General features: G+C 57.4%; 1 protein-coding gene across 2 annotated transcripts; it reads right to left on the bottom strand.

The window, feature by feature from the left end:
- On the bottom strand, positions 1-26,897 carry NECTIN2 (nectin cell adhesion molecule 2). Of its 2 annotated transcripts, XM_046682674.1 has the most exons (9): positions 26,584-26,897; positions 16,993-17,388; positions 13,559-13,855; positions 11,762-11,879; positions 11,027-11,175; positions 4,177-4,330; positions 1,997-2,060; positions 1,771-1,857; positions 1-1,121 (listed from the first exon to the last, which is right to left on the bottom strand). In XM_046682674.1, the coding sequence occupies exons 1-9, from the start codon at positions 26,669-26,671 to the stop codon at positions 849-851; spliced, it is 1,626 nt and encodes a 541-aa protein (XP_046538630.1). In that variant the 5' UTR covers positions 26,672-26,897; the 3' UTR covers positions 1-848. The 2 variants fall into 2 exon arrangements, with proteins under 2 accessions (XP_046538630.1, XP_046538631.1); XM_046682675.1 differs by lacking the exons at positions 1-1,121; positions 1,771-1,857; positions 1,997-2,060; positions 4,177-4,330 and adding an exon at positions 6,454-7,164 and having other exon boundaries at positions 26,584-26,891.

Raw genomic sequence — 26,897 nt, forward strand, 5'->3', positions numbered from 1 at the left:
TCAAAGTACAAACTCATATTTTCTAGGAAATGCTATATTACAAAACAATATATCCCCTACCCCCAACCCAGGTGACCCACTTTCCCCCCCCAGGGGGACGCTTGGGTCCCATCCCACTGGGCAGGAATAAAAGTAGTCAATAGTGTTCAGAGTAACAGCAAATTCTTCTCCCACGGCTGGGGCTGGCAAGGCACACTGTGCATGAGGCTCACCCCATCTAGCCCTGGGCTGGGGTTTAATTACCTGTGGACAGAAATTGGGGTAGTGGGGCTCAGGGAAGTGTGTGGACCCTGGGACTCCTGCCTGCAGGAAGGAAGGGATGGGGAAGCTCTGCCTGGGGCTGGGGAATCCCCTCCCTCCCACCTTTGGGGAACAGACAGGGTGGGGAGGGGGCGAGTGGGTCTCTGCCGCCTGGAGGGCTCAGGTCTGAGCAGCAGGGTACCCCCAGTGCCCACCCCAGCAAAGCTATTGGGAGTTTACTGTCTGAAGACAAATCAGAGGACTGGAGTCTTCTCTGGGATGTGGGGGGAGTCTGGAGATGGTGGGACATGAGAGGTATGATGCAAGGTCACAGTCTTAGGAGTCCTTGGGGTCAGAGGTTGTGCAGAAACAGAACCCCCCTAGGCCCTCATGATATAAGGTTACCAGGTTTCCATTGTCATGGCTGGTTTCTCTGGGTCAGAGGTCATGGATTAGAGGTCATAGTGGAGCCACCATGGTAGAAGTCACAGATGAGATGCATGTGTGTAAATTGACAGTGGCCTGGCCAGCAGTCAGGGGGCATTAGATCCCTGGCAGAAAGCCGAGAGATCATAAAGTGAGCAGCAAGAGGCCAGGGCCATGGCAGCTCACACATACATGGCCCGGGACATGACAAAGCCTTTGCTCTGGTAGGAATCAGGGGGACTGGAGTAGGACAGGGCATCATAGATGGGGTTGATCTTGTCCAGATAGTCCTCCTCCTCCTCCTCCTCCTCTTCATTCTCGAGGTCCAGGGAAACCTCCTCCACAGCTGGTGGCCCTGGAGGCACCAGGATGGGGGACCCCAGGCTCATGGCCCCTGTGAGCAGGGGCCCCGACCGCTCTTCCAAGGTGGGCAGCTCATGGTATCGAGGCAATTCCTGGGGGGGTGGTGAACAGGAGCCCAAGGTCACTTCCTGAGCATGATACAGAATTCCAACCTGTCCCTTGACCCCCAAATCCTGACCATCTCCCCATGCCAACCAGACCCGACCTCATCCATTGTCACCTGGGTAGAGACCGCACTGGGACAACCACATGGCTTGTCCCTAACTCAAAGCCCAGAGCATGGACCTCACCCTGTCAGTCCTGGGTCTCTCCTTTGTCTTTTCTACCGCTGACCCCATGTCTTTCCCCATGAACCCTTGACTTCAATCTTGACCTCAACTACTTGACCATAGCCCTAAATAGCCCCTTGAAACTTGACTTGTCTCAACTTCACTGTCTGACCCCGACCTCCAGTAGACCACTGTCTTGTCGCAGCTCCAGGCACAGTATCTGGCAGATATAGATGTTCAACAGCCTTCATTGACCGCGTGACTTTAAACTCTAACCTGATGTCTTTGACCCTTTCAACCATGACCTCCCCCCTTGAATCCTAGACGCATCTCAATGCTCTAAGCTCTGACTAGAGACACAGCCCTGATCTTGAGTTGTGACCTTTAGTCCTTGACCTCTTATGTCAGGGACTGACCCCTGGCCCTTAAACCCAGACCCCAAACCCACCCATGTTCTCCCCAGAGCTCCTACCTGCTCAGCGCATGGGACACCAGCATCAAAGTAGGGGGTCTTGAGTGGGCTGTGCTCCGAGGCCCCCAAAGTGAAGAGCTGGGAGGGCTGCAGGGGGAGGAGGAAGAACAGGTCAGGACGCCCCCCACAGCCAGCCTCTCCCCACCAGTCCCCCCCAGCCCCGGCCACAGTGGGGAAAGATGAGTGTGGTGGTGAGGGCAGCCTGGGCTCCAGGGGAAGTGCTCACCATCTCTGGCTCCTCCAGCTTCGCCTTTGGGGTGGGTGGCTTGTACGAGGGAGGCCCCTCCTGGCTGTGGGGTAGAAGGTAGGGCAGGTAGAGGCTCAGACCCAAGAAGCTCTCCTACCCCAGGGCCACTGCACATGCTCTTCCCTCTGCCTGACCTCCCTTTCCCCCGCCCCCACCCACCCCTCGCCTGGCTAACTCCTACTCATCCTGTGAATAGCTTTTCCTCCAGGAAGCTTCCCTGATTCTCCAGGAGGATCAGACAGTCCTGTTATATAGCTGCACTTCCTGCTTAGGGAAGTTTGTATTTGAAACGTTATTTCTGATGTCATTCAACATGAGAAGAGGGAGATTGGCAGTGGATGTTAGCTCAGGGTGAATCTTCCTCAGCAAAAAATAATAATAATAAAGTCCCCTCCTCCAGGAAGCCCTCCCTGACCCTCGAGGCTGGGTCAGGTGCCCCCTCACAGCTCCCTCAGCTTCCTTAGCCCAGCCCTGGCCATGCTGGACCATCACCGTCTGGGTAATAGGTCTGTCTCCTCCCAGCAGTAAGCCCCAGGAGGGCAGGCCCAGGGCCATCCCATCTCAGGAACCACTGGGTCTCAGCACCAGGCTGGGCTTAGAGGAGAAGCTCCATAGCAAGATGCTGACTTGTACAGACAAGATGATCCAGACAGTGGTTCACAAACTTGCTTGTGCGTGAGAATAACTTAGGGAGCTTGTTATAAATTCAGACTGAGAGCCCCTCCTGTAGACGCATTTTTAACCAGTGTTCCTACACCCACACCCTATGTGGTGTTATTTGAGACCCATTTTACCCCCAAGAGCTTACTTGCTAGATGAATTTCAGCAAGTGATTTCAGCTCTCTGAATCTGTTTCCTCTTCGATAAAATGAATATCATTGGCTCTCTCTGAGAATTGATGTTCCCATGATATATTTATGTGTGTGGACACTTGTTAAATGTTTGTCTCATCCTTGTGTCCCTATCCTCCAGGGCCTGGCCCCAAGTGGGTACTTTCTGAATACTTATTGAATCAACAAATGGACGGGAGGCTTCCTCAAGGTCACACCTGTAAAATGCATCTCACAGAGAAGGGGGGCTAATTGCCCCCAACATCCAGTCTCCTCTCTTCTCACAGTAATAGAAATCTCAGCTGGACATACGGCCACCCAGAGAAAAACTACATTTCCCAGCTTCCTCTGCAGCTGGGGCAGCCATATGACTAAGTTCTGGCCAATGGGAAGTGAAAGGAAGTGATGGGTTCCCCTACAGGGCAGCCCACAGCCTTCTATTTCCATTTCCCTTTTCCACAGGCAGGAATGGGGGCGTTGAGGCCAGGATGGCCATGTCTGGTTGTCATGTACACAGACAATGATAGAAGAGTGGGGAGCCATCTCGGAATTTGAGTGAAGGCTCCACTACAGGGTGATGAAAATAAGAAGAAGAATTTTTCACATATTGAGGTATATGGGGGAAGCCATTCTGGTTTAACCCCAATTCAGCCTAAAACTTGTTTTTCCCAGAGCAGCCTGACTTAGGGCCCACCAGATGTGCACTGTACATCTGCTTCATGCATTTTCCCAAAGCAAAGAATAGGATAAATGTCTCCCTTCCTCTGATGCCAATATCAGTAATTCTTTGAAGATCAGCTTTTCTTCCCAGAGAAAACCAAGGTCAAATGGACCTGCTGTGTACCTGTTAAACTGCAGCAAAACATCTTTGTGACTATGGGGGAAAGAAAATTGTATTCCTGTCATGCTTGGTGTATGTTCTTTGTTCTAAAACAATATATAACCATGCGGTAAACCACGCTCCCCTGCAGTGCTTTCTTCTCCAGTGGAGATTGCACTTCCGGGCTAGTCCTCAGCACTGGCTCGATAAATATCACTATCTTTCTTATCCATGGTTGGTTATTGATTATTTGCGTCGACAAGGGAAAGTGGAGCAACAAGATAGCAGGAGCCTGGGCTCTGAGGACCTCACAGAGCAGAGCTGTCGGACCCATGCTTTACGGGAGACAGAAATGAACTCTCCCCTCCACCCCAGCCGAGTCATAGTTATCTGGGCTCTCTCTGTTTCACACAGCCATTATGGATGATTGTCCCCCACCCTTGCCCTGACCCTGTGCTCCCCAGTTCTGGGGTCCCTCCCCCACCCGCTTCTCAGGGCCCATCACTCACTCATCCTCCTCCTCTGCCCCCTGCAGCCCCTGCTCCTTCCGCTGCTGCCGGCAGATGATGATGCCCGTGGCAGCCACAGCGGTGGCAATGATGGCAGCAATGATGCCCCCAATGATGCCACCCGTGGCCCCTGCGCCTGCTGTGTTGGGAGTCTCTGCAAGAAGAGGGATAGCATGAGGGGGTGTCCAGGAGGAAGCCACTGCTCCTTATTCCCAGCGCCCCCTCTCTAAGTCACAGCCCACCTGCCTACCCTCTCTCCCAAGGGCAGGGGACATTCTTCCCTTCAGCTAATCCTCACTGAGCATTTGCTGTGGGCTAGGATGGTGACCAAAACATACAAAGTCCCCACCCCCATGGAACTTGTGTTCTGGGAGAGAGAGGGACCAACTGTACAGAAACAAAGACGATGGCGAATGTGCCAGGTGGGAGTGACGTGACACAGGATACAAATCTAACAGCAGGGAAGATGATAAGAAAGTGACAGAGCAGGGGCCCTCAAGGGTAGTCAGAGCGGGCCTTGCTGCAGGTGACATTCAGCGAAGACCTGCAGGGGCTGCTGGGGATGGCCAGGAGAACGTGAGAGCGTTCCAGGCAGAGGGGACAGCCAGCGAAAAGGCCCGGAGGAGGAAGCCCCGTGTTGTTTTTAAGGAGCAGCACGGGGACCACGCGGCCGGCTGGAGCAGAGTGATAAGGGGCGAGTGGGGTAATGCGGGAAGGGAGAGGACGGGGGAGCAGAGCTAAGAGGCAGAGAATTGGGGGGATTCTGGGATTGGGATCAGAACTCCTCCTTCGTTACAGGGGATGGAGTCCTCCTGGGCGGAGGATCACAGCTCCTCCAAGCTGACCGGATAGGGGGTTGGGAGGACTCGCAGCCCCCGGGGCCTCTCCTGCGTAGCGCTTCCCTCTCCTGGCATCTTCTGGCACAGTTACCTGTCTACTCGCCAATTTCCACACTAGACTATGAGCTGCGAGGGGCAGGGTCTGGCACACAGTTGGCATCTTCTAGACGCGTGAGGAGGGGCCCAGCACAGGCTCTCCAGGACCTACCGCATGCCAGATTGACAAAATTCCCGCCCCCGCCTGCAGGCACCGCCCTCCCATGGTGCAGGGGACGGGGTGGGACAGACAGGAAACAGCCAGAGGAAATAACAGGTGTGCAAGAGACCCACCCTTCCATCAACCCCACCACACATGCAAGGAGAGAAAGCTGCCCAGAGGGATGACGTCTGGATCCCCGGAGGATCCGACTTCCACAAGGTCCTGTTCGACGCAAGGGCTGGCATCCTCTGGCGGGCTTCAGGGCGTGGAGGAATAACAGAGTAGTTGCTGCTCGGTCCACTCATGGTCACCCTAAAATTACTGTGATTCCTGTCGTCACTACTGACCGCATTCCTGGGAGGTCACCGCTGTGTCCCCAGCAGAGTGAGTGCGAGTGCACGCTGGTGGAAGAAATGAACTCCCCCAGCGCCTCCTGGCTGCTCAGCCCCATAGAGACCCGCCCCTAACTGCCTCAGGAGCAGAGACGAAGGGCACCTGGCCACCTGCGTTTCACACAGGCAGCTCTGGGGCTCGGGAGAGCAGAGGTGGCTGGGTTTTAACCCTGGCCCTCCCAGGTCCCTGCCTCAGTCCCTGGGCTGGGTGTGGGGGGTTTTCTAGTTGGGGGGAGTGCGAGGGATACAGAGCTGTGGCCCCTCCCTCTGAATCACTGAAAATTCCCCGGGCCCAGCCTGGGGACACAGAAAGAGGAAGGAGGCTGGGAAAGGCCACTGCTCCATGGTGACAGGTGGGACTTCCCTGCTTCCTCAGTACCCTCGCCTGCTCCGTACCCTCAGGGGCCCCGAGGCAGGGGCAGCCCTCCCTCCCAAGATCCTCAGCAACCTCAGGAGGTGGGGTCTGAGCTCCCCCCGGGGGTCAGGTCCCAGCATCCCCCCCGCAGAGCCCCAGGAGTCCAGCACCCCAGCCCCACTCTCTCGGGAACTCAGGCCTCCCACCAGTCTGGCCACTCCCCAGGGAAGGCAGCCTCTGTGCTGGAAGCCCCGCGCCCAAGCATCTCAGCCTCTAAGCTCAGTTTCCAGTCCCACTGGCCTCGGGGGGTCTTCAGCATCCAATGGGTCTTTCAAGGACCCAAGCAGTCAGAGCCTCCCAGCTTTCTCAAGTCTAGCGCCCATCAGGCTCCCTCTCCCTGGGGCCCACTTCAGCTCTTCCCATCCCTGGGACTCAGCAGTTCTTGTCCCACCCCAAGGAGGGGGTCTGATGTATTACAAGACACCCCCAATGTTTTCCTCCAAGGCGTTTATTAACTCCTGAGTTTCATGGGGCCGGGGCAGGCTGGAGCCAAAACGAAGTCTCCGGGGGGGTCCGCTGTGGGTCCCCGCTACCGAGCTCCCCGGGGCCTCCCCTTCCCCAGGCAGCCCTGGAGACGCAAGTCCAGTGTGTGATTCGCCACCTCCCTCCAAGCCCAGGAAATCGGGAGGCAGCCTTTGAACTCCAGTGTCATCCAGACAAACGAGTCCAACCAGTCTGGAAGCCTTGGCTGGCGCAGCCGGCTCTGTCTGTCTGTCTGTCTGTCTGTCTGTCTCGGGGGTCACACGTATACCGCCCGCCGTGAGATGAGGGAGCCATCCAGCTGGGACTCCATGTCGTCCTCGAGCACCGGGGGTGGAGGCAACATGAGGTCCTTCTCTGCCTTCTCCTCCTTCTCCTCGTCTTCCTCCTCATCCTCCTCGTCCTTGCCATCTGGCCCCGGGGGACCAGGGGCCACTGGCGTCCTGTAGACGGGGCCTCCGTTCCCAAACACTTGCGTTTTTGCATCGTAGGACGCTCCTCTGCCGCCGTCCTCTCCTCCTCCGGGGCTCTTCCTCCTCCTCCTCCCCCTCAGCAGGATGAAGGCCAAGGACCCCCCAGCCAGAAGCAGCAGCACCAGCAGAGTCCCCCCCACGGCCCCCCACACCACTGGACCCACGTCTCGGGTCGAGGCCCGGGGGGTGTCTGAGGAGAGAGAAGGAGGGTGAGAGAGAGAGAGAGGGAGACACGAGGTCAAGAGGAGACGTCTGGGGGGGCAGGAAGGACACAGGACACGGGGGTGGGAGGGCAGTGAAGGAACGAGGAGGTGACTCTGAGAGAGCAGAGAACGGAGCAGGAGGTGGGGAGGGAAGGGAGAGCTCGTTTGTTCTTCGCTACAGGCTGGGGGCTTTGTACTTAGTTGGGGGGGTGCCAACTGGTGGTCCCTAGATGTGTTTCCTTCCACCTGCACAGTGTCTTTCAAAAATTAAACTTGCTAGCCAACATTGCCAAAACCAGGCCATTTTGCCGAAAATTCCAGATTTCTTTTAGAGAAAAAGGAATCTGATCTGGCACCATCAAAGTCTCATCTCCTCCACCTGGTGATGGGGCTGTCACTGAGGGAAGGCTGGGGACTGGCAAGGGAACAGAGTTCCCCACCTGGTCACCCAGTCACCCCTACAGGCATCTGAGTCTGCAACCCCCTTAGGACCTGCTGTGGGGTCCTCACAAAAGCTCTGAGGTCAGGGTGGTGGGATCTTGGGGGGATCCAGCCAGAGAGAGGCAGAGCTGAAGTGGAGGTGAGGGTGTCTGGTCCTCAAGCTCTTTGCACTTGCAGGAAGGGGACCGAGAAGGGCAAGGGTCCTGGGGAAGAATTCCTCCCTGGGGAGTGGCTGGGAGCCCGTGGTCTGGGCGGCCTGGCCGCCTCCTCTCTGAACCACACGTCCTCAGCGTGGAAAAGGGGGCTCACGACGCCTACAGCTAGTGTCGCCCGCAGTGGCTGAGGCAGTGGCTGAGAGGGTGGGAGGGGAGGGCTCCGGGGGGGAGGGGGGGAAGGGAGGGAAAAGTCGGAGAAGGAAGCGCTAAGCTAGGGAGCACTAATGGGGAGGAGGTGAGAGAATGAGGGAGGGGGCGTCTGGGCCCCATGCCAGGGACAGATACTGATGCCACAGGCCCTGGAATCCCCTCACACAAGCCCTTTCCCCGTCCTGCACACAGGACCTGGCAAGGAGAGACGGACAGGGGTCCATTTATACCGACCCCCTCTCCCCACACCGCTGCACACAGCGGGGCTGGGACCCAGGCGCTTGAGGACATCGTTTCTGGGTGTTTCTTTTAAGAGTGGCCTTTTCAAATAGGGAATCACAACCCCGTGGGCTGTCAAATCAGTAACATGACTCGCAAGTAGCAATAAAAAAAAAAAGTAGACTAGAAAAAGCAGATCTCCAGTATGAAGGGTAAGTACTATTTTGTGAAGCCTTTGCAGGGGGTGGGGTATGTCTCTACCTGCACACAGGGTGGGGGCAGGAAACAGACCGCTCACCGTGCGTGCTCATCCATCTCGTCTGGGAACCAGTTTTAACGTGTCTTGGAATGTCTGCCTGTTTCTGGAGGTGGTATTTTGGAGATGGCGGGGGAGCGCTCATGAGTCTGCGGGCCCAACGCTCTCTGAGGTCTCGCTGAGGCGACGTCTAGTCTGAGCTGCAGCCCGTGCACCTGTCTGTACCGGAGCGAACCCCAAACCATGCGTCTGTGACAACATGTCTGGATCCGTGTGCGCATGGGAATCCGCATGTCTGTGACGGAATATCTGGGCATGATGTGTCTCTGGGACCCGCTCAGAGTGGTTCCACCACTGCTGCGAGTTTTCTCCCTGGGCCGGGCTGTCTGTTGGTATTCCCACGGCAGTGGCGGGATCTCTAGGCTCCTCACAGCATGTCCCCATTTCTGTTGGCATCCGTCTGTGGGCACACGTCTTTGCGACGATGTCTTTGACTGTGTGCGGGCCTGTGGCAAGCTCTGGGAGAGTTGAGGAGCAGGAAGGTCTTTCCAGAGGGCTGAGTCTTTCTCTGGGGGTGTCATTCTGTGGGCACCTCCGGCCCCCAGGTCCCCGATGGGGCTCTGAGTATGTGTGTGTTTCACTGGGGAATATTGCCAAAGGGCTGAAGGCTGAAGCTGCTGTGTTCTCTTTGGGGGGGGGGGGGGTGCTTCCAGCACTGGACATCCCTGGGATGTCTGTGTGTTTGGGGGGTGTCCATATTTTTGTGGTTGTCTATTCTTCCGAAGGCCCTTATGTGTGACCGCATCTGTGTTCTGCAGGCTCCGCCCCCTGGCGGTGCCTGCCGCGGGAGCGTGGGTTGGGAGACCAGCCTCCTGGGTGTTTCTGGGGTAGAGGTCCAGGGCTGTATTTCCAGTTGGGCATCTTGCTGGATGGGTGGAGCTGGCCCTCCGCTGGGTGTGCCTTGGAGGGCACACACTGTGTCTTTCTTGTCCACCATTGTATCCCCAACTTCAGCGAGGCTGCCTGGCAAAGAGGAAACCTCAACAAATATTTCTCAGATGACGATGCGTTGAAAGAGAATCTCTGTAAAGGGGTTTCTGGGGAACTCCTGAGGGTGTGCACCTCTGAGAACATCTCCAAGTTTCTTTCTCAGCCTCTGTGTGTGTGATGCTGTAGAACTGTTGCTGTTCCAGATCCTTCTGGCTTCCAGCATGTCTGTGGTAGTGTCTCCCTCCAGGTGTGCGTGTTTGTGTGTATCTGAGCCTGTCAGCCATGCTGAGGGCAGGTCAACTGTCTTTCTGATTTGTGGTTTGTGACAGTGTTTCTAAATAGCGATGTCACATCTCCCTGGTGAGTGACTAAATTCCTTAGGAGGGGTCTGTTTTCATTTGGGTGTCTGTCCAGGTGTGTGTGTGTGGTGTTAAGATCATGTCTCAGTAAGGGGTCTCTTTCCGTCTGTCTCCAGGTGTGAGTGTGTGTCCATCTTCACACCCACATCTTTGCGTTTGTTCTCGGTCGTGCTTCTGGGGGACTGTCCTCCTACCCGCAGAGGCTGTTGTGTGTCGCGCGGGCGTGCTGCAAGGACCGCCATGCTGGGAGGCTCTTTCCAGGAACCTGTGGCATCTCACCGGCTCTGGCTTGGTGTCATCTGGCTTTGTTCAGTGTGTCTTGGCTGGTGTCCCTGCTCTCTCGGGGTGTGGATCTTGGTGACAATGGGTTTGAGTGTGTGGGTTACGTTTTGGGTGAGCGTCTGTTTCGATTCCAACGCATCTCGAAGCACAGAGCGTGTCTCTGTAGATGCAGGCCCTGGGGGCTGTGGCTCTGACATGGAGGGGACTCCGTTCCCAGACCTGGAGTCCACGTGTCTCTGTCTCTGATGCGTAGCCCCATAACCGCCCCAGCCTCCCTTCAGGCTTGTGGGTCTACAGCTGTGACTTCAATCTCGTTTCCATCAGCCTGTGCACAGGCCTGGCTTGGCTTCATTCTCTTCCTCTCCAGCGACATGTCTTGGGGCTTGTGTGCTTCTCTGTTCACATCAGGAGACAGAGAACTTTCGACCCACAGACGCACAGCCGCCATTCCCCAAATACCACCTCCAGAAACACAAACCTTCCAGCACACACTAGCACTGCTTTCCAGACGGTTCTGACCAGCACTCACGTAAGAGGTCAATGTTTCTGAATATCTCTGTGTCTATCTAGCTGCTGACATGTGTCTCTCCGACAGTCAGCTATGTGATTCTGTTCGTGCGTCTCACTGGCTGGAGCCCACGGCAATGTCCCTGTGTCTCTTCCTGAAGACCCTTCCCCGCCTCTACTTTCTACAAAGCCCCCAGCACAGGCCTCTACCTCCTCACTCCTCTGCCCACGCCCGCCCTGTCACCCCAATCCAGATCCCACCTGGGACAAGGCAAAAAAGCCACAGGGCCCTGTTCCCCGATTGGCGAGGTGGGTCGGAAGCCCTCTCCCGGCTGGCGGCACAGCCTCTCCAGCGCCGCCCGGCTCCAGGAGGGAGGAGCGCCGGGGGAGCAGACCCACTTGTCACACGCCGCCCCCAAGACCCGCTTACCTCGAACGAGGACCACCTGCTCTGCGCGGCCTGTGCCCACGGCGTTGGTGACCGTGCAGATGAAGGTGGTGTTGACCAGCTTGTCCACCGAGTGGATGATCAGCTGGGGGCCCTGGGCTACGGCTGAGGCTGGTAGGGTGCCCGAGGTTCTGGAGAGGATGGGGGTCACGTGAGGGGGACAGCAGGGGCCAGACGGGAGCAAGGCCTGGTCCCTGATGACAGAGCCCTCGGAAGCCCAGCTCCAGGGATCTAAAACTTACTGCCTGAGAGCCCAGTACTGCCAGCTCCCTCCTTCTGGAAGACTCATGGGTTTGGGCCCCTGGTGGTCCTCTCCCATGACCCAGGAGATCAGGCCCCAGCCCCCCCTCCCTCAGACCCAGGAGTCCAGCCCCAGCCCCTCCTCCCTCAGACCCAGGAGATCAGGCCCCCAGCCCCTCCTCCCTCAGACCTAGGGGTTCAGGCCCCCAGCCCCTCCTCCCTCAGACCCAGGAGTCCAGGCCCCAGCCCCTCCTCCCTCAGACCCAGGAGATCAGGCCCCCAGTCCCTCCTCCCTCAGACTCAGGGGTCCAGGCCCCCAGCTCCTCCTCCCTCAGACCCAGGGATCCAGGCCCCCAGCCCCTCCTCCCTCAGACCCAGGGGTCTAGGCCCCCAGCCCCTCCTCCCTCAGACCCAGAAGTCTGTACCCCCAGCTCCTCCTCCCTCAGACCCAGGAGTCCAGGTCCACCCGGGACTCACGTGCTCCAGTCATAGCCTGTGGGCTCTGGGTTGCTGCGGACGTCACAGCTCAGGGTGGCCTCACTACGGCCGAGGTACCAGTTGTCATCATAGCCAGAGATGGAGACTTCAGGGGGGTCTGATGGAAACAGGGGGACTGGCTGAGAAATGGGGAGAATCCCCGAAGAGGTGATAGGTAAGCAGATAGATGGGAATCCTACAGAAACAGCATAGGAGCCAGCCCTCATGGCCTAGTGGTTAAAGTTTGGGGTGCTCTGCTTCAGAGGGGCAGGTTTGGTTCCTGGTCGTGGAACCACACCATGTCAGTGGCCATGCCGGGGTGGCGGCTCATATAGAAGAACTAGAAGGACCTACAACTAGAATCTATAACTGTATACTGGGGCTTTGGGAAGGGAAAAAAGAGAGAGAGAGGAAGATTGGCAACAGATGTTAGCTCAGGGGGAATCTTTCCCAGCAATAAAAAGGAAAAAAAATGAGGAAGGACAAAAGGGAGAGAGGCAGAATATTAAAAAATAAAAGAAGAAATGAGGTGGTTTGGCAGGAGGTGGACCCACAGAAACTGGTGCAGATCAGTCTGGGCTGTGTCTGCTGAGGCCAGTGTGGACACCGTCCAGGGACGCCGCTGCGGGTGGTTGTGAGGAAGGCATTGTTCAGTGTAGACAGGGCCTGCGGGAGCCACTTCAGATAATGTGTGTTACCTCCGAATGCCAGAGTAGGTGAGGGGATGGGTTTAGCCGAAGGCCTTGCCTGGGAGCCAGGGTAGAGGATTCTGAGTTGGGGTTTGGGGTATGTTTGGACAGTGACTGGAAGGGCTGGTAAGGTTCCCATTTGGCAGAGTCTGCAGGGAGAGTGCCAGGGCAGCCTCTATGGGTAGTACTAGGGGGTGTCAGCGTAGGCAGTTTTGAAGAGCTGGCATAGAACATTCTGGAAGGGCCAGTAGTGACAGGGCCCAGAGGGGCCAATGTGAATCATACTGGGGGGTGGGGGTTGGTGTAGAGACCCCAGGAGGGTCAGTATAGACGGTGCCTAGGGAAGCCAATTCAGGCAGTGTGAATGGGGGTGCGTGTGTACACAATGTTGGGTTGGGCAATGTAGACCAGGAGTCGTTGATATACAGATAGAGAGGGAGCAGTGTCCACCGGGGTCCATGAGAGCCAGGAAAGATATGGTTGGGGGCAGTTACGTGCTGGTAAACTGGCTCTCTGAAAGGAGGAAAAAAAAACCCAGCCCTTGAGGCCGGCCCTGTGGCATAGTGGTTAAGTTCGGCACACTCCACTTCAGTGGCCTTGGTTCATGGGTTTGGATCCTGGGCACAGACCTACACCAATTGTCAGCCATGCTGTGGTGGCATCCCACATACAAAGTAGAGAAAGACTGGCACAGATGTTGGCTCAGGGCCAATCTTCCTCAGCAAAAAAAGAAAAAAAAAAAACCCAGCCCCCAGCTGCAGAGTTTGCCAATTTCCTTGTCATAAACACTCCCCCAGGCTTGATTTCAAGCTACCAATATGACTTCACTAGATGCAGAATTGGGAAGAAACATATAAAACTGGCCCTTGCAGACCCACTATGGCTTACACTGTTGATGGTGGCAGCAAGAAGACAGCCTAGGGAAGCAGTGTAGACCATGAGGGGGCAGTGTGTAGATAGAGCCAGTGTAGACAACGGGCAGGAAGGCAGTGCAGAATTATTCGGCCCGAGGGAACCAATGCAGACAACACTCGGGGAGAGTGTAGACATGCCCTAGAGGAGAGCGTGTAGACAGCCCTGGGGGTTCAATCACTCCTGACACACTCACAGCGCACGGAGAGGCTCACAGACAGCAGATCGGGCTCCTTGAAGCTCTCGTGCTCCACTTTGCAGATGACCTCGACACCGTCTGCTCGGCCCAAGGGCACCAGGGTGAAGCGGCTGGTGACGGTGACTGTGCCGGGCACAGACCCGGACACCTGGCTCTCTCTGGCCTCCCCATCCAAGGGCGAAAGCCAGGAGATCCGGGCGGGTGGCCGGCCCCCCGTGGAGACACAGCGGGCTACGGGCACAGGCTCCAGGCTGAGCGGGACCTCCTGCTTCTCAATACGGTTCTGGGGCTGGGCTGGGGAAAGGAACAGAGCGGGCGTGTCAGTCTTCACCTGCAGTCATTCAACAAACACCTCAGCCGTGGAGCTGAGCAGTCAAGCCCCAGCTGCCCAGGTTGCCATCCCAGTGCTGCTGCTTAGCAGCTGCATGGCCTTAGGCAAGTCATTTCCCAACTCCGTACCTCAGTTTCCTCTGAAACTGGGGACGATAAATGTTCCCACCCCCTAGGATTGTGTGCGGATTAAATAAATTATACGTAAAGCCCTTTGGACAGAGCCCGGCACTGTGCTATGCATGAGCCATTTTATTATACTGTCTGCTCTGCTCTGCTAGAAAAGCAGAGACGGCGTCTGAAAAGCCTGGAAGAGGCTGAGATTTAAAAAGAAAAGCCAAAAGCAGGCCAGCGTGGTCCAGAGGTCCAGCTGGAAAGATCTCCCACTTCTTTCCTGCGATCACGGTTAGACTGTGGTGCCGGAAGTTAATAAAGGCAAGAGACTCCCGAGGCTGGGAATCATTTGCCCTTTTCACTCATCCTCCTGGAGAACACGGGAAAATATTAGGAGGGAAAACCGACCCTCCACGAAAAATCAGAATAGCACCCAGTTCCCGACGCGGGCCCCCACCCAGCCTGACGCCTGCTCCTGCCGCACGGCTCCAGCTGCCTCTGGACCTCTCCATCTGGGCGTCCCCTGAGCTTCTCAGCCCTCCTCTGCTTCCCTCTCCTTCCCCCGCCTCCTGGATGGCCACAGCGCCTCTGATGGCTTCCCCACATCCTCTCTGCACCCTCCCATCCACCCTTGGGTGCCCCAGGCACCCCACCCCACCCACCTCTGTCCCTGCTCCCGCCCACTGTGGGGTCTCGGTGACCTTGCACCTGGAAGGCTCCGGCCCTCCTTCTGCTTGGCTCGCTCCTCCCCTTCCTCCAGGTCCCAGCCTCACTTCCTCTAGGGAACTACTCTGACTTCTGACCCTCTCCTGTTGGTGGCCCTCGCAGCACCGCCTGCTCCCTCCAAGAGCCCCAGCTGTTCTGTTCTTCGCTCCTGCCCCCGCAGGTGCCTCCCCAAACCTCTTGCCCAGAACAAACGATTGCACAAGAAGAGGGACCTTTGCGAGGGGTGGTGGGGAGAAGAGCCGGGCTCTGGGTTATGCAAAACAGCTATGGTTTCAGGCTGCCTAGAAAGGGAAGCGTTGACCCAGGAGATGCCTCAGACTCTCCGGGGCTGGAGGAGGGAAAATAAAGTGTCCAGGGTGATGTGGCTTCTGGGAAGTCGTTGGGGGGCAGGTGGGATTCCAGGGGAATGCCGACAGTTAGCAAGAAATAGCATCCTTCAACAAAATACCTTCCTCCCACTTCCCCGGCTCGCTCAGCGGCTGTGTGGTCGCCCTGCCGCCGGAGCCGGAAGGCTGGGAGTCCTCCCCGAGGTCCTCCCTCCATTCGTGGACGAGAGCTGACTATCTCCCAACAGTGTCTCTCTTCCACCCACTTCCCTCCACCCGCCTCCTGCTGCATCTGGCCTCTTCCAAGCCAGTGCCTTCTCCCTCCTGGTCTCTCTGCTTCCAGCCACCTCTGCTGACCCCTCCAATAGCCCCCCACAGCAGCCCGTCATCTTCAAACAGTGTCAACAATCTGATCAGGTGGCTCTGCTGGCTGGAACCCCTCCAACGGCTCCAAATGGTACCTGGGATGAAGTCCACCCGACGAGGCCCAGGCAAGCCGGGCCTGATGGGGTCCCTGCCTCGGTGAGGGTCACCCAAGCCCTCACCACCACCTCGCCAGCCTCCTTTCTGTTCTTGGCACGCCAAGCTCGCTCTCCCACCCCGGCTTTGCACACACTGTTCCCTCTGCTCGTGCATCCCTTCCTCTGCTGGTGGACGTGTGCCCACGAGGGGCCCTTCTTACACCGCAGGACTTGACTAAGAGGCTTCTATCTAAATTCGATTCTGTCTAAATGAGGCCACCGGGTCCCTTACTCGGAGTGAGTATTTTACAACATCCTGTTTGCCAATTTCATTCTTCTCTGGCTTCATCTTTAAAATATCCCCCAAATCTGATCTCGCCACGCCCACTGCCTCCACCTCGGTCTATTTGCTATCAACTCCCGCCTGGACTTACACAGTCGCCTCCTCTGTGGCCTCCCAGCTTCCACCCTCACCTCCCACCTCCGTGCAGCCAGAAGGAGCCTGGGAGACCCCAAGCCAGATCACACCCCTCCCCTGCTCAGAACTTCCCGGAGCTCTTGTGCTCTCAGGGCAAAAGCCAAAGGCCTGGGCCAGCCCAGTGGCACAGTGGTTAAGTTTGCATGCTCTGCTTCAGCGGCCTGGGGTTCATGGGTTCGGATCCTGGGTGCAGACCAACACACCGCTCAACCAGCCATGCTGTGGTGGCATCCCACATATAAAATAGAGGAAGACTGGCAAGATGTTAGCTCAGTGACAATCTTCCACACCAAAAAAAAAAAGCAAAAGTCTTGATATGCTCCATGAGCCTATCTGTGATCCGTGCCCTCCCCTTCACCACCTTCCCCTTGTCGTCCTTTCCTATTATCCCTGTCTTCACTCATCTCCACCACACTGACTTCCTCATCCTTCCTCAAATATTCCAGGTGCGAGCTGCCTCAGGGCCTTTGCACTTACCATTCCCTCTGCCTGGCACTCTCTTCCCTTAGATATTTGCAGGGCTCCCTCAGCTCCTTCTAGTTCTTGTTCAAACATTACAGACCTCGCTGGGTGAAGCACAACCTGCCCCACTCCGGCGTCCACAGCACGTATAACCACATGTACGGCACATGTGTACGGTGGCAGATGGTAATCAGACTTTGGGTGGTGAGCATGACACAGTCTATACAGAAATCGAAACATGACGTATACCTGACACTTATAGAATGTTATAAACCAATGTGACCTCAATCAAAAAAATAAAGGGAAAAAAAAAGAACAGTGCCTGGCACACAGGGGTGCTGAAGATACATCCCTGCTGTGTCCCCAACTGGCAGAACAGCGTCTGACAAAGAGCAGGTGTTTCAGGAATATTTGCCAATTGACTGAAGACCACAGAGAAAGTTGACATTACGGCCGAAGCAGAGAGGGAAACAGACCCCTTGCCACATCGCGCTCCTCCCCACCTCACTGTCCCCTGCTCCCCGCCCTGCTCACCTATGGCCCTGAGCCAGGTCACTCCACGGCCGGTGCCCTGGGGGAAGGTGGCAAACTCGCAGGTGTAGTTGCCTTCATCCTCCACCGTCAGCCCCCCCAGCGCCAGCGTGGCATCTCGCAGCTCCATCTTCGCGCCCTGCCCAGCCCCAGGGCTCTGCCTGGCCGTGACAAAGGACAACCGCTCCTTGCCAGGCTTCGGGCTGGGGAAGCTGGGCCCGTACAAAGGGTGGAAAACAGCCACGTTCGAGCTGATCCCAGCAGCATCCATGCGCATCCACGTCACCTGTGACACCTGGACCTCAGAGGCTGGTGGCAGCAGGTGGCACGGCAGCTCCACGGTGCCCCCCAGGTGGCCCCGCACCTCGGGCAGCACGCGCACCTGCACATCCTGGGCTCCTGGGAGAGAGGGAAGAGGGAAGTCAGGTGGGCAAAGGACCCAGACCCCTGCAGGCTTGGCAGGGCCGTCCTGAGGGGGCCCCACAGGGACATGCAGGCCCCAAAGGGAACACCGGAGCCTTCGAGGGGCCCCGATTCCAGTAAGGCCAGCCAGAAAAGACACAGAGGAAAACTAGGGCCCTCTGAGTCCATCTAACACATCATGGAATTACTGTGACTAGGCGCCATGAGGAAATCGTGGTTACATTGTGTGGCTTTTTCTTAAAAGATACAGGGTTGCAATGTCAACTTTGCAATCTTCTCTCAAACGGTTCAGTAAGAAAATAAAACAAGATACAGAGACAGTGAAGAAATAAATGCGCCCAATGGCCCCGCCGGCAAGTCTAGAGGCCTCTGGTCCACCCTTCCACCCGCATGTTTGAAATTTTTCAGGATAAAATGTTTGGAGAAAAAAATAATCCTCCCAAATCAAGTCAACAGAAAAATAAATCGATCACCAAACAAATTTCAAAAAAATTAAAAAGTGGGAGGGTAGTTTTCATCTTTTTCCATAGGAATTTACTTGCTCCCACCTTTTGATAAAACCTACAGCTCTTAGACTGTTTTTTTTTTGGGGGGGGGCAGCTTTACAGAGAAATAATTCCCATCTACCCATTTAAAGTGTCCCGCTTAATGGCTTTTTGTATATTGACGAGTTCTGCATCCATCGCCGTAATCAATTTTAGGCCATTTTTATAATCCCCCAAAGAAATTTCTGTACCCATTAACAGTCACTCCCCATTCCCCCCCACCCCACCCCACCCCCCAGCCCTGGTAACCTCTCATCCACTTCCTGTCTCTAAAGATCTGCCTGTTCTGGACATTTCACATAAACAGAATCATGCACTATGTGACCTTTTGAGACTGGCTTTCTTCACTCAGCATAACCTTGCAGGGTCATCCATGTCATAGCACGGGTCAGTACTCATTCCTCTTTATGGCCGAATAATATTCCATTGTGGGGACATACCACATTTCGTTTATCTCCTCATCAGCTGACGGACATGTGGGTTGTTTCCACTTTTGGGTGGTCATAAACACAGCTACTGCGAATATTTACGTACAAGTTTTTGCTAAACGTCTGTTTCCGTTTCTCAGCTTATCTTTTTTTTCCTCATTTTTAATAACAACCGGAATAAAGAAGAATGTTTCCAGCCTGGCGACTGAGGACACAGGCTGCCTGGGTTTGAATCCTGGCTCTGCCACCTGCTGGCAGTGTGACCTGGGGCAAGCCATTTAACCTCTCTGTGCCTCAGTTTCCTCAGCTGTAAAAAGAGGGTCATGACCGCGCCCACCTCCTGGGCTTGTTATAAGGATTAAAGACTATTTGTAGTGCACTCGGCACAGGAAACACGGGCTCCGAGCTGGTTAAATAAACACAGCCGGCTAAGTGGCCCTCGACACTCAGCCTCCGGCAAAGCCAAGGGCACACACCCCGTCTCAAGGGGCTGACTCCGACCCAGCTGACTCCAACCGAGATGCGAATGGGGAGTGTGTGCAGCCTCTGGCCTCACAAAGGAACCCAGGGAACACTAACAGGTGACCCTAACGAGAGGGTCCCCGGAAGAAGGCAGCCCCTCGGGCGGGGCCGGTGCCAGGCACTTTTGGAAAGAAGCCATCAGTGAAGTGGCAGCAGGGTGTGACACATGCATCATCTCGTGGAATTCCCCGCACAGGTCTCCCAACTCAGACCTCACAGTGCCACCTTGGGAGATGGGGCCTCTCCACTCTGGGGCGACCCCAGAGCGACAAGAGTGTGGCATCTCGGAGCAGATGGCAGGGATCTCCTGCTGGCTCTGTCCCTTTCCAGGTGGCAGACCTTGTTTGGAGCCTAATCTCCTCCGTCTATAAAATGGGGATGTTTAAGTGGCCGTGCAGTGTCCCTGGGACAATTCCATGACTCAGTGTTTTCCCGTAAGCCCTTCGCAGGGCCTGGCACGGGTGAGTCAGGCCGAGGTGAATGGCTCCCCGCAGCAAGCCGGATCCAGCTCTCACTTGTGTTTACTTTCGCCCTACATGGCATTGTTTCAGAAGTGACCTCGCGGCACAGAAGGGTCTGGAGATTCAAGGTCAAAACTCAAACAAAAATCAGGATATGGGACTCCCGGGGGTCAGTTGGGTGGTGCTGAGGAAGGGCCACCCCGTTCCCTCAAGGCATTCCCTGAGGTGCCAGGACCCTCCTCCCTCCTGGCTGCCACATGCACTCAGTGCGGGACAAGGATCCCCAAAAGCTCTGCCCCCTTCTAGCCGGTTGAGGAAGGAAGGGTCCCCAGTCAGGTGCGCGGCAGAGAAAGCAGGATGGGGCCAGGGAGTGGGGGCTCCCCCTGAGGCAAGTGGGAGCCAATGAGGGCTCTTCAATTGGAGAAGGACTTGGCTGAAGCCAAGGAGACTTGAGGGGAAGGCGGAGCTGGACAGCAATGCATTATCAGACACCAAAAGGCCTGACAAGTGTCAACAAAAAGACCCAGAGGTCTCAACTGTGCCTGGGCATGGGGAGGAGGTCGGCTCCACCAGAGGGAGTTAGAAAGGGGTTTAGCGGTTGGGGGAGAGGGCGGAACCGGAAGTAATCTGCTCTCCCGCCATCCTTTCCCATCCTATGCAAATCCATGCAACCAGTATGGACTCAACCCACGGAGCAGGTGCTCCACAAACACTGTCGAATGAGTATCAGGCTCTGTGCTGGCAGCGGGGCCACCAAAGCGCTGGGACCATCAGATGCCATTCCAGCAGGGGAGACAAATATTGCACAAACCGTCATCACCAAGGACACCATAAAGACTGAAGGGGGTGGGCGTGGGAGAAGAAGCTGGAGCAAGAGGCCTGACCCACTGAGGCGGGTGCGGAGGGCTTCCTGGAGGTGGAGACTGGAGCCCTCTCTGGGCCTCTGGGCCCCTTCTGGGACTCAGCTTTCCTGTCCTCAGGAGAGTCCTGTGATGGCAAGATGCTCCCTCCTTTGGAGGGAGGCTGCCCCCCCCCCCCCCCCCCCCCCGCTTCTGGCGGGGAGCATCTCAACACTGTCAGCTTCAGAGGACTAAAAACACCCACTTCTAGCTCCCTGTGGGGCAGACTCTTCAGATCATTCTTTCACCCCCAGGATGCTGCCCCAGGTGGCCACGCACCTCTCCGCTCCCTGAGCCGGCCCTCGTCCTCCAGCCCCGCACCCCATTTGTCTACACAGCACCTAGCCCCATCTGACACCCTAGACATTTCTCGACCCCCTTGAGCTCCACCAGGACGGAGATTCTGTCCCGTTTTGCTCACAGCTGGACCCTCCGCACCTGCAACAGAGACTGGCTGGCAGTAGTGAATGAACACGGTCCTAAAACCCCGCGCTCTCCGACCCCTTCTCAGTTGCTAATTCTGAGTGAATGCGTAGGCTGGTTGAGCCCCTGAGGGGCTAGCAGTCCGTTTTTTTTTTGGCATTTCCACTTCAGGAAAAGGTTCAGGATCAAAGCGTTGGAGTCCTCCCCGCCCCCCCCGCCCCCCCCCCCCCACCTTCTCTCTCACCCCACACGCATCCATCAGGAAATCCTGTCAGTTCCATCTTCAAAACACATCTACTACAGTCCGACCACGTCTGACCCGTCCACCACCGCCATCCTGGCCTCGTCTGCTGGCACCTCCCCTCTGGGGCAGCTCCCCCTCATGGAGGACTGCAGTTGCCCCTCACAGTCTGTTCCCACAGGCAGCCCGAGGGGCCTGTGAGAAGCTACAGCAGACCGTGTCCCTCCTCTCTGCTCTGAGCCCTCCCATGGCTCTCTTCTCACTCAGAAAAAAGCTCAGGTCTTTCCAGCGGTCTACAGATGCCGCCTGGTCTGTGCCTGTCCTCATGCTGACCTCATCTCCCACCCTCGTCCCCTTGGCTCACCTTGTTCCAGCCATGCTGGCCTCCGCACTATCCCTCAATCGTTCCAGGCAAGTCCCACCTCAGGGCCTTTGCACATGCTGTCCCCTCATCTTGGAATGCTCTTCCCACACACGTCCCAAGGGCTCCCTCCCTCCCTTCCTTCAGCCCTTTGCTTAGCCAGGCATTCCCTAATCACCCACTGACAATAACAAAATCTCCTTGCCTCTGCTCTGTTTTCCTCATAACTCCCGATGTATCGTCCCCAAGAGAACATCAGTGCTGGGGGCAGGGACCTTCATCTGTCTTGTTCTCTGCTGGATCCCCAGAGCCTAGAACCGTGCCTGACACACTGTAGGAGCCCCAGAAACGTGCTGAACGAATGAATGAGATGAAGATGGGGAACCAAGAATGCAGCAGATCACACAGGCTGAGGTTGAACTAGAGTTTAGGCTTTTTCCTGAGGGTACTGGGGAGCCACAGAGAGTTACACATAGAGGGAGGAACAGGCTTCGGTTTGTGCTCTAGAAAGAGCCCTCAGAATGGAGTGGGGCAGGGTCTCAGGGCAAGAAGAGGGACTGGACCAGGGTAGGGGCTGTGGGGATGGAGGGAAAACCGGACTGGAAGCATATTCAGAAGCTGGAATGGTTGAGACAGGGAGGCTGACAGACGGTGGGATAAGGGGGAACGGGTGTGGACTGCCACCCAGGTATTTTGCATTTCAGGTGGAGGCGGGGAAATGAAGCCAAGAGGACAGCCCGCCGGCCTGGAGTTAGGACTCTAGTGCCCAGCACGCTGCTGGGTGGGTGCCTGTGCCCTGACCTTGTCCAGGACCTGGCCGGCACCACGGCGGGGGAGTGACCGTGAGAACACTGGCCTTCCTCAGCTTCCCTCCACGAGCCAGAATGCTGACAGCTTCATGAGGTGTCAGCTGGGTCCCCAGACACGCTTCCTCTCCCTGCGGCCCTGGCCTGCAGGTTTCCTGTCGGGGGCAGAGTGGGGGCTGCCCAGGGCATTGTGTGAGCCGGGGGGGAAAACTTTGGGAGACAGACACCGAATCCAAAACCCTCCTATCTGGGGAAGGGAAGATCAAGACAGTGACCTATGGAAACGGAGGGGGAGGGGGCTGGGGGCCCAGACTCCTCAGTCCCAGACCAGACTTCTGGGTTCCTGCCCAGCTGGCCTCTCCAGGCTTGGCTCACCCTGGACCTATAAAACCCTGGGAGCCACCCTCTCCCCACAGGACGCGGCCAGACTCTAGCAGCCCTTTAAGGCGAGCGTGCTGAGAGGACTGGCCTCGGCTGCTGCCTCAGCCACCTCAGTAATTAATTAATTGCATTAATCACAGTGCCCACCCCCACAGCGGACATCCAGGAGCCGGTCTGGGGGGTGAGCAGTAGCAGGCGCCACCAGGATGTGGGGCTGTCTGTGTGACCTGCCTCCTGATCCGCCTGCCTCCCTGGTGGTCATCACCCAGTGCCGGGAGATCCCCCCTCCCTGGCTGAGAGTTCTCTACCTTTGCTCAGGGGCTTGGCTGCCCTGAAGGCCTCCCCTGGGGGCTCTGACATTTCTGCGGGCGGATCTCTAGGACTGACTGAGCCTCTCACACAGAATGCCTTATGCGCCGCTCCGCCCAGTTCAGAGTTTACACCTACCCACTTCTGCCTCTGAGACTGGCCCCGCCCCCCCACAGGTCCCTCTCTTTGATCTCTGGTGTCTGTCCTTGCATCTGGTTCTTAGGGTCCCAAGCTATGTCTCCAACTCCCAGGGTCTCTGGTCTCTGCCTCTGTCTCTCTCAGAGACCCTGTCACTCTTACCTGTGTCTCCAAGGAGTGCCTGTCTCTGCCTTCTGTGTCTCTCATTTTTTTCCTCTCTCTCTCTGTCTTTAACATCCTTATGGAGATATAATTCCCACACCCTACAATTGCCCATTTAAAAGTGTACAGTTCAATGGCTTTTTGTATATTCATAGATTCATGTGTCCATCACCACAATCCACTGCAAACGTTTCACCAGCCCATCAAGAGACCCCGCCTCCTTAACCGGTCTCATATTCTCTTTCCTGTGTAGCTCTGACCTCTGTGGTCCCTGTCTTTCTGGGTCGGGTTCTCCTGGTCTCTGGAATCTGGTTCCGGCCATCGATTCCTGGGGTCTCTGATCTCTCGAGGTTTCGGCTCTCCATCTCTCAGGTCTCTGTTTCTCTCTGTCTCTGGCCCTTGGATCTCCCTGCGCCCTGGTCTCCCCAGCCCCGCATGTCTCTCCCCATCTCGGACACACTTCCTCCCTGCCTGGGCCATCTCACTGGGTCCCCTCTCCTCCTCCTGCTCCATTTCTCAGCATGGCTGGGACATTAAAAATGTAACAGTGTCCCAGGTGGGGGCGGGGGAGCTGGCCGGGGTGCCCAACTCGCTGTGCCTCCTATGTTCACCTCTCCCTCTGCCCCCGCACACTGCTGGCCTTGAGGCTCGCTGATGCCCTAACCTCCCCGGGGTCCTGGCATCTCCATCACTCACAGTTGGGGTCTTTTGGGCTCCCTGCCTGTCACCAAACCCCTAAGTCTCTCTCCTCAGGCTGTGCCTGCCTTTATCCTGGTGTCTCTGCCCAGCTCCTTGCCCCCACCTTTCTCCGTCCCATCCCAGTGTCTTTCTGTCCCCTCCCTGGGGCTCTACTTCATTCCTCCCCAGCTCTCGGTTCATTCCCATATGTGTCCCCGACCCCACCCCTAAATCTGTTTCCGACGTCCTCCCTCTGTCAGCGTCTGTCCCCATCCCTGTATCTCCTCCTCTCTGTCCATCTCTCTCCCCCTCTCCTCCCCCGAGTATGGGGACAGACTCACCCTGACTTCTCCTCTGCCCAGTTCCCCTTCCCTAACAAGAAGAGACAGCGGGCCTGCAGTCCTCTCTTCTCCCCTCCCCCTCCACGATGTGGGGCTGCCTGGCTGACACGGATGAGCAGTGAAAGCTGGGGAGGACTGAGGAGCCAAGCCGGCCCAGCGGGAGGCCCAGGTGGTGCACCCTCATTCCGTGGAGGCTGAGGAGGAGGAAGGCAGAGCAGCCAGAGAGGGTAAACAGAGACGGAGGGAAAGGAGAGAGGGAGACGGGGAGCAGGGAGGAGAGAAAGCTCAGAGAGAGATGGAGAGAGAGAGGAGGGAGCCAGAGGAGCAGAGAGAGCGAGAGCAAGTGAGAGCCTGAGAGAGAGAGAGATGAAGGGAGGGAAGGAGGGAGGGAGGGAGGGAGAGAGAGGGAGAGAGGAAGGGAGCAGCGAGGACAAGATGGCAGAGAGCAAAGGCACAAGGATGGACCATCAGGAAGGGGAAGGCCCCTCCCCAGACTAAGGGCCTTCACAGGGATCAGTGGGACCTCCGAACCCTCCCAGTGGCCCTGCAGGGACTGGACTGTTATCTCAGTTTTACACAGGAGGAAATGCGGGCTCAGAGGCGCTTTCTGGAGCCCACCCGGTGGAGCAGGGCCAAGAAAGGCTCCGAAGTCTGCAGTCTGGCTTCCAGGGACGGCTGTAAATCCTGGGAAAGTTGCTTGCCCTTTCGAACCCTCTGTTTCCTCATCTGCAAAATGGGAACAGGAACAGGACCCGTCACCCAGGGCAGCCTAGAGCTTCCCATGACATCACCAGCCAAGTCAAGGCCTGGCTCACTGTCAGGTGGATTCGGAGCATTCCCCCAGAGGTGGCAGCCTCTGACCTCAGCTCCCTAATCTCTGACACAGAAGGGGGAGGCAGGGAATGCAAGAAGCAGCACCCAGCCCGGGTCAAGGCTGGGAGATAACTCAGAGACATACTAGGAAAAGTGAGGTCAGAAGGATGACCGGGTTTCCCCAAGATGCCCCTGTGCTTTCTGGGCAAACTCTTGGGAAACCCCAGTATCCTAAGTTTCCAGCTGGGAATAAACAGCCGGGTCATCTGCAAGGGGCGGAGCCAGAGCCTTCTCCACCTTGCTTCCTCCCAGCCCCTCCCTCCCCTGGGGGCTGCGCCCCACCTCCATGGGGGGTTGGGGGAAACAGGAGGGGGTATTGGGCAGGGCAAATGGAGGGGCGGAGGATTAGGGTGGCGTCCCCTCGCGGCCACCTTCCGAGGCGGATCCGAGGACAAAGACGCGACAACAGGAGAGATAAGGTCCCGAAACCTGGAGCCCGGAACCGGGAGCCAGGAGAGCGCGCCCGCCCCAGCTCGACGAAAGTGAAACCGGGAAAACTTCCCCAGGGACGTCCCCACCGACAGCTCACAGGGAAAGGGACCGGTCCCAGCCTTTGAGACTCGGCCTCCTGTTTCCCTGGGACACAGCTGATGGAGCCTTCCGCTTCCACACAGCGCCTCCAGCCCTAAGAATATATCTAGAAGCCAAGAGACGGGGTCCCTGCCCACCTTTATATCTGGATCTCAGGAGACATTCCAGTGCTCACAATCTGAAGCTCACGAGATAGGGCCTCTTGTCCCCCCCCCCCCCCCCATTCCTCCCTGGGACCCAGGAGACAGAGCCCCCCGCTCACAATTAAATCTGAAACCCACAAGCTTGAGCCCTTCCTGCCCCCAATGCTACCAGAACCCCAGTAGACATAGCCCCTAGCCTTCATTCTACCTGGTACCCAGGACACAGAGCCCCCAGCCCCTAATCTTTCTGGAGCCCAGGAGTCAGCCCCGAGCCCCTTGTTTCCTGGGGCCTAAGAGTCAGAGCCTGCAGCTCCCTGAGGCCCGGGGTTGGAGCCCTCAGGCCCTGTCCCAGGTCGCCGGAACTCTCCTCCCGGGCCCTCCAAGGGACCCAAAGTCTGAGCTCTCCGCCTCTTCTCTCGAGGACCTCGACCTCTGGCCCCCTGCCCTCGATCCTGCCCGGGCCTCAGACGCCCAACCTTGGGAGAAGGGAAAAGGGCGGGTGGGGTGGTCTCGCCTCCTCCTCCGACCCTCCTGCTGAGGGTGGGGAGACATTCCCCACATTCCTGAGGGGGTGAGCGCAGACGGAAACCCAGATCCGAGGGAACCGATCGGCGCGGGGTGGGGAGGGGGCGCGAGGCCTTGGATTTAACCCTTTCGGCGACAGAGTCTGAGTAAGGGGGAGGGGGTAACAGAAGTCCGGCGTAGGATGGGGAGTTCGGATGAAGAAGGGTGTCGGGGGTGAGAGGGATGCAGAGACCAAAGGTGGGAGTCTCAGAGAGAGGATGAGGTGTCGGGGGGTCGGAGTCGGTGGGGCGAGAGAGGGGGCCCGGGGATCCGGGGTGGAGGCGGGGAGGGTGCTCGGGCTCACCCCTCGGAGGCGGGGAAGGGGCCAGTCCGCGCGCGCGGGCGGGGGGGCTGCGGTCTCTCACCGGTTTCCCGGAGCAGCAGCAGCAGCAGCGGCAGCAGCGGCAGCGTCCGCAGCGATCTGGACGGCGGAAGGGCTGCGGCCCGGGCCATGGGGGGCCCGGGGAGGGGCTGGGCCCGGGCGGAGGCCCGTGGGCTACTCTGCGGACGCCGATCGGCGGGGCAGGCGAGCAGGTGCCTGAGCGGCTCGGCTCCGGGCCAGTTCCGCCGCGCTCCGCTCTCCCGGCTCGGCTCTCGGGCCGGTTCTCTCGGCTCCGCGCCCCCGGCCCGTAGCTTCTTTCTGGCCGTTCGGACTCGCTGACGTCACAGGACCCCACCC

Source organism: Equus quagga, chromosome 13 (genome assembly GCF_021613505.1).
Source record: "Equus quagga isolate Etosha38 chromosome 13, UCLA_HA_Equagga_1.0, whole genome shotgun sequence".
NCBI lineage: Eukaryota > Metazoa > Chordata > Mammalia > Perissodactyla > Equidae > Equus > Equus quagga.

Coding starts and splice junctions, on each gene's coding strand:
- NECTIN2 (XM_046682674.1), bottom strand. CDS start 26,671: ATGGCCCGGGCCGCAGCCCTTCCGCCGTCCAGATCGCTGCGGACGCTG. Junction 13,856..16,992: donor GACCTGGCTCAGGGCCATAG/GTGAGCAGGGCG, acceptor TCCTTTCCCCAG/CCCAGCCCCAGAACCGTATT. Junction 4,331..11,026: donor GCAGGTGGTCCTCGTTCGAG/GTAAGCGGGTCT, acceptor CTCTTCTTGCAG/AGACTCCCAACACAGCAGGC.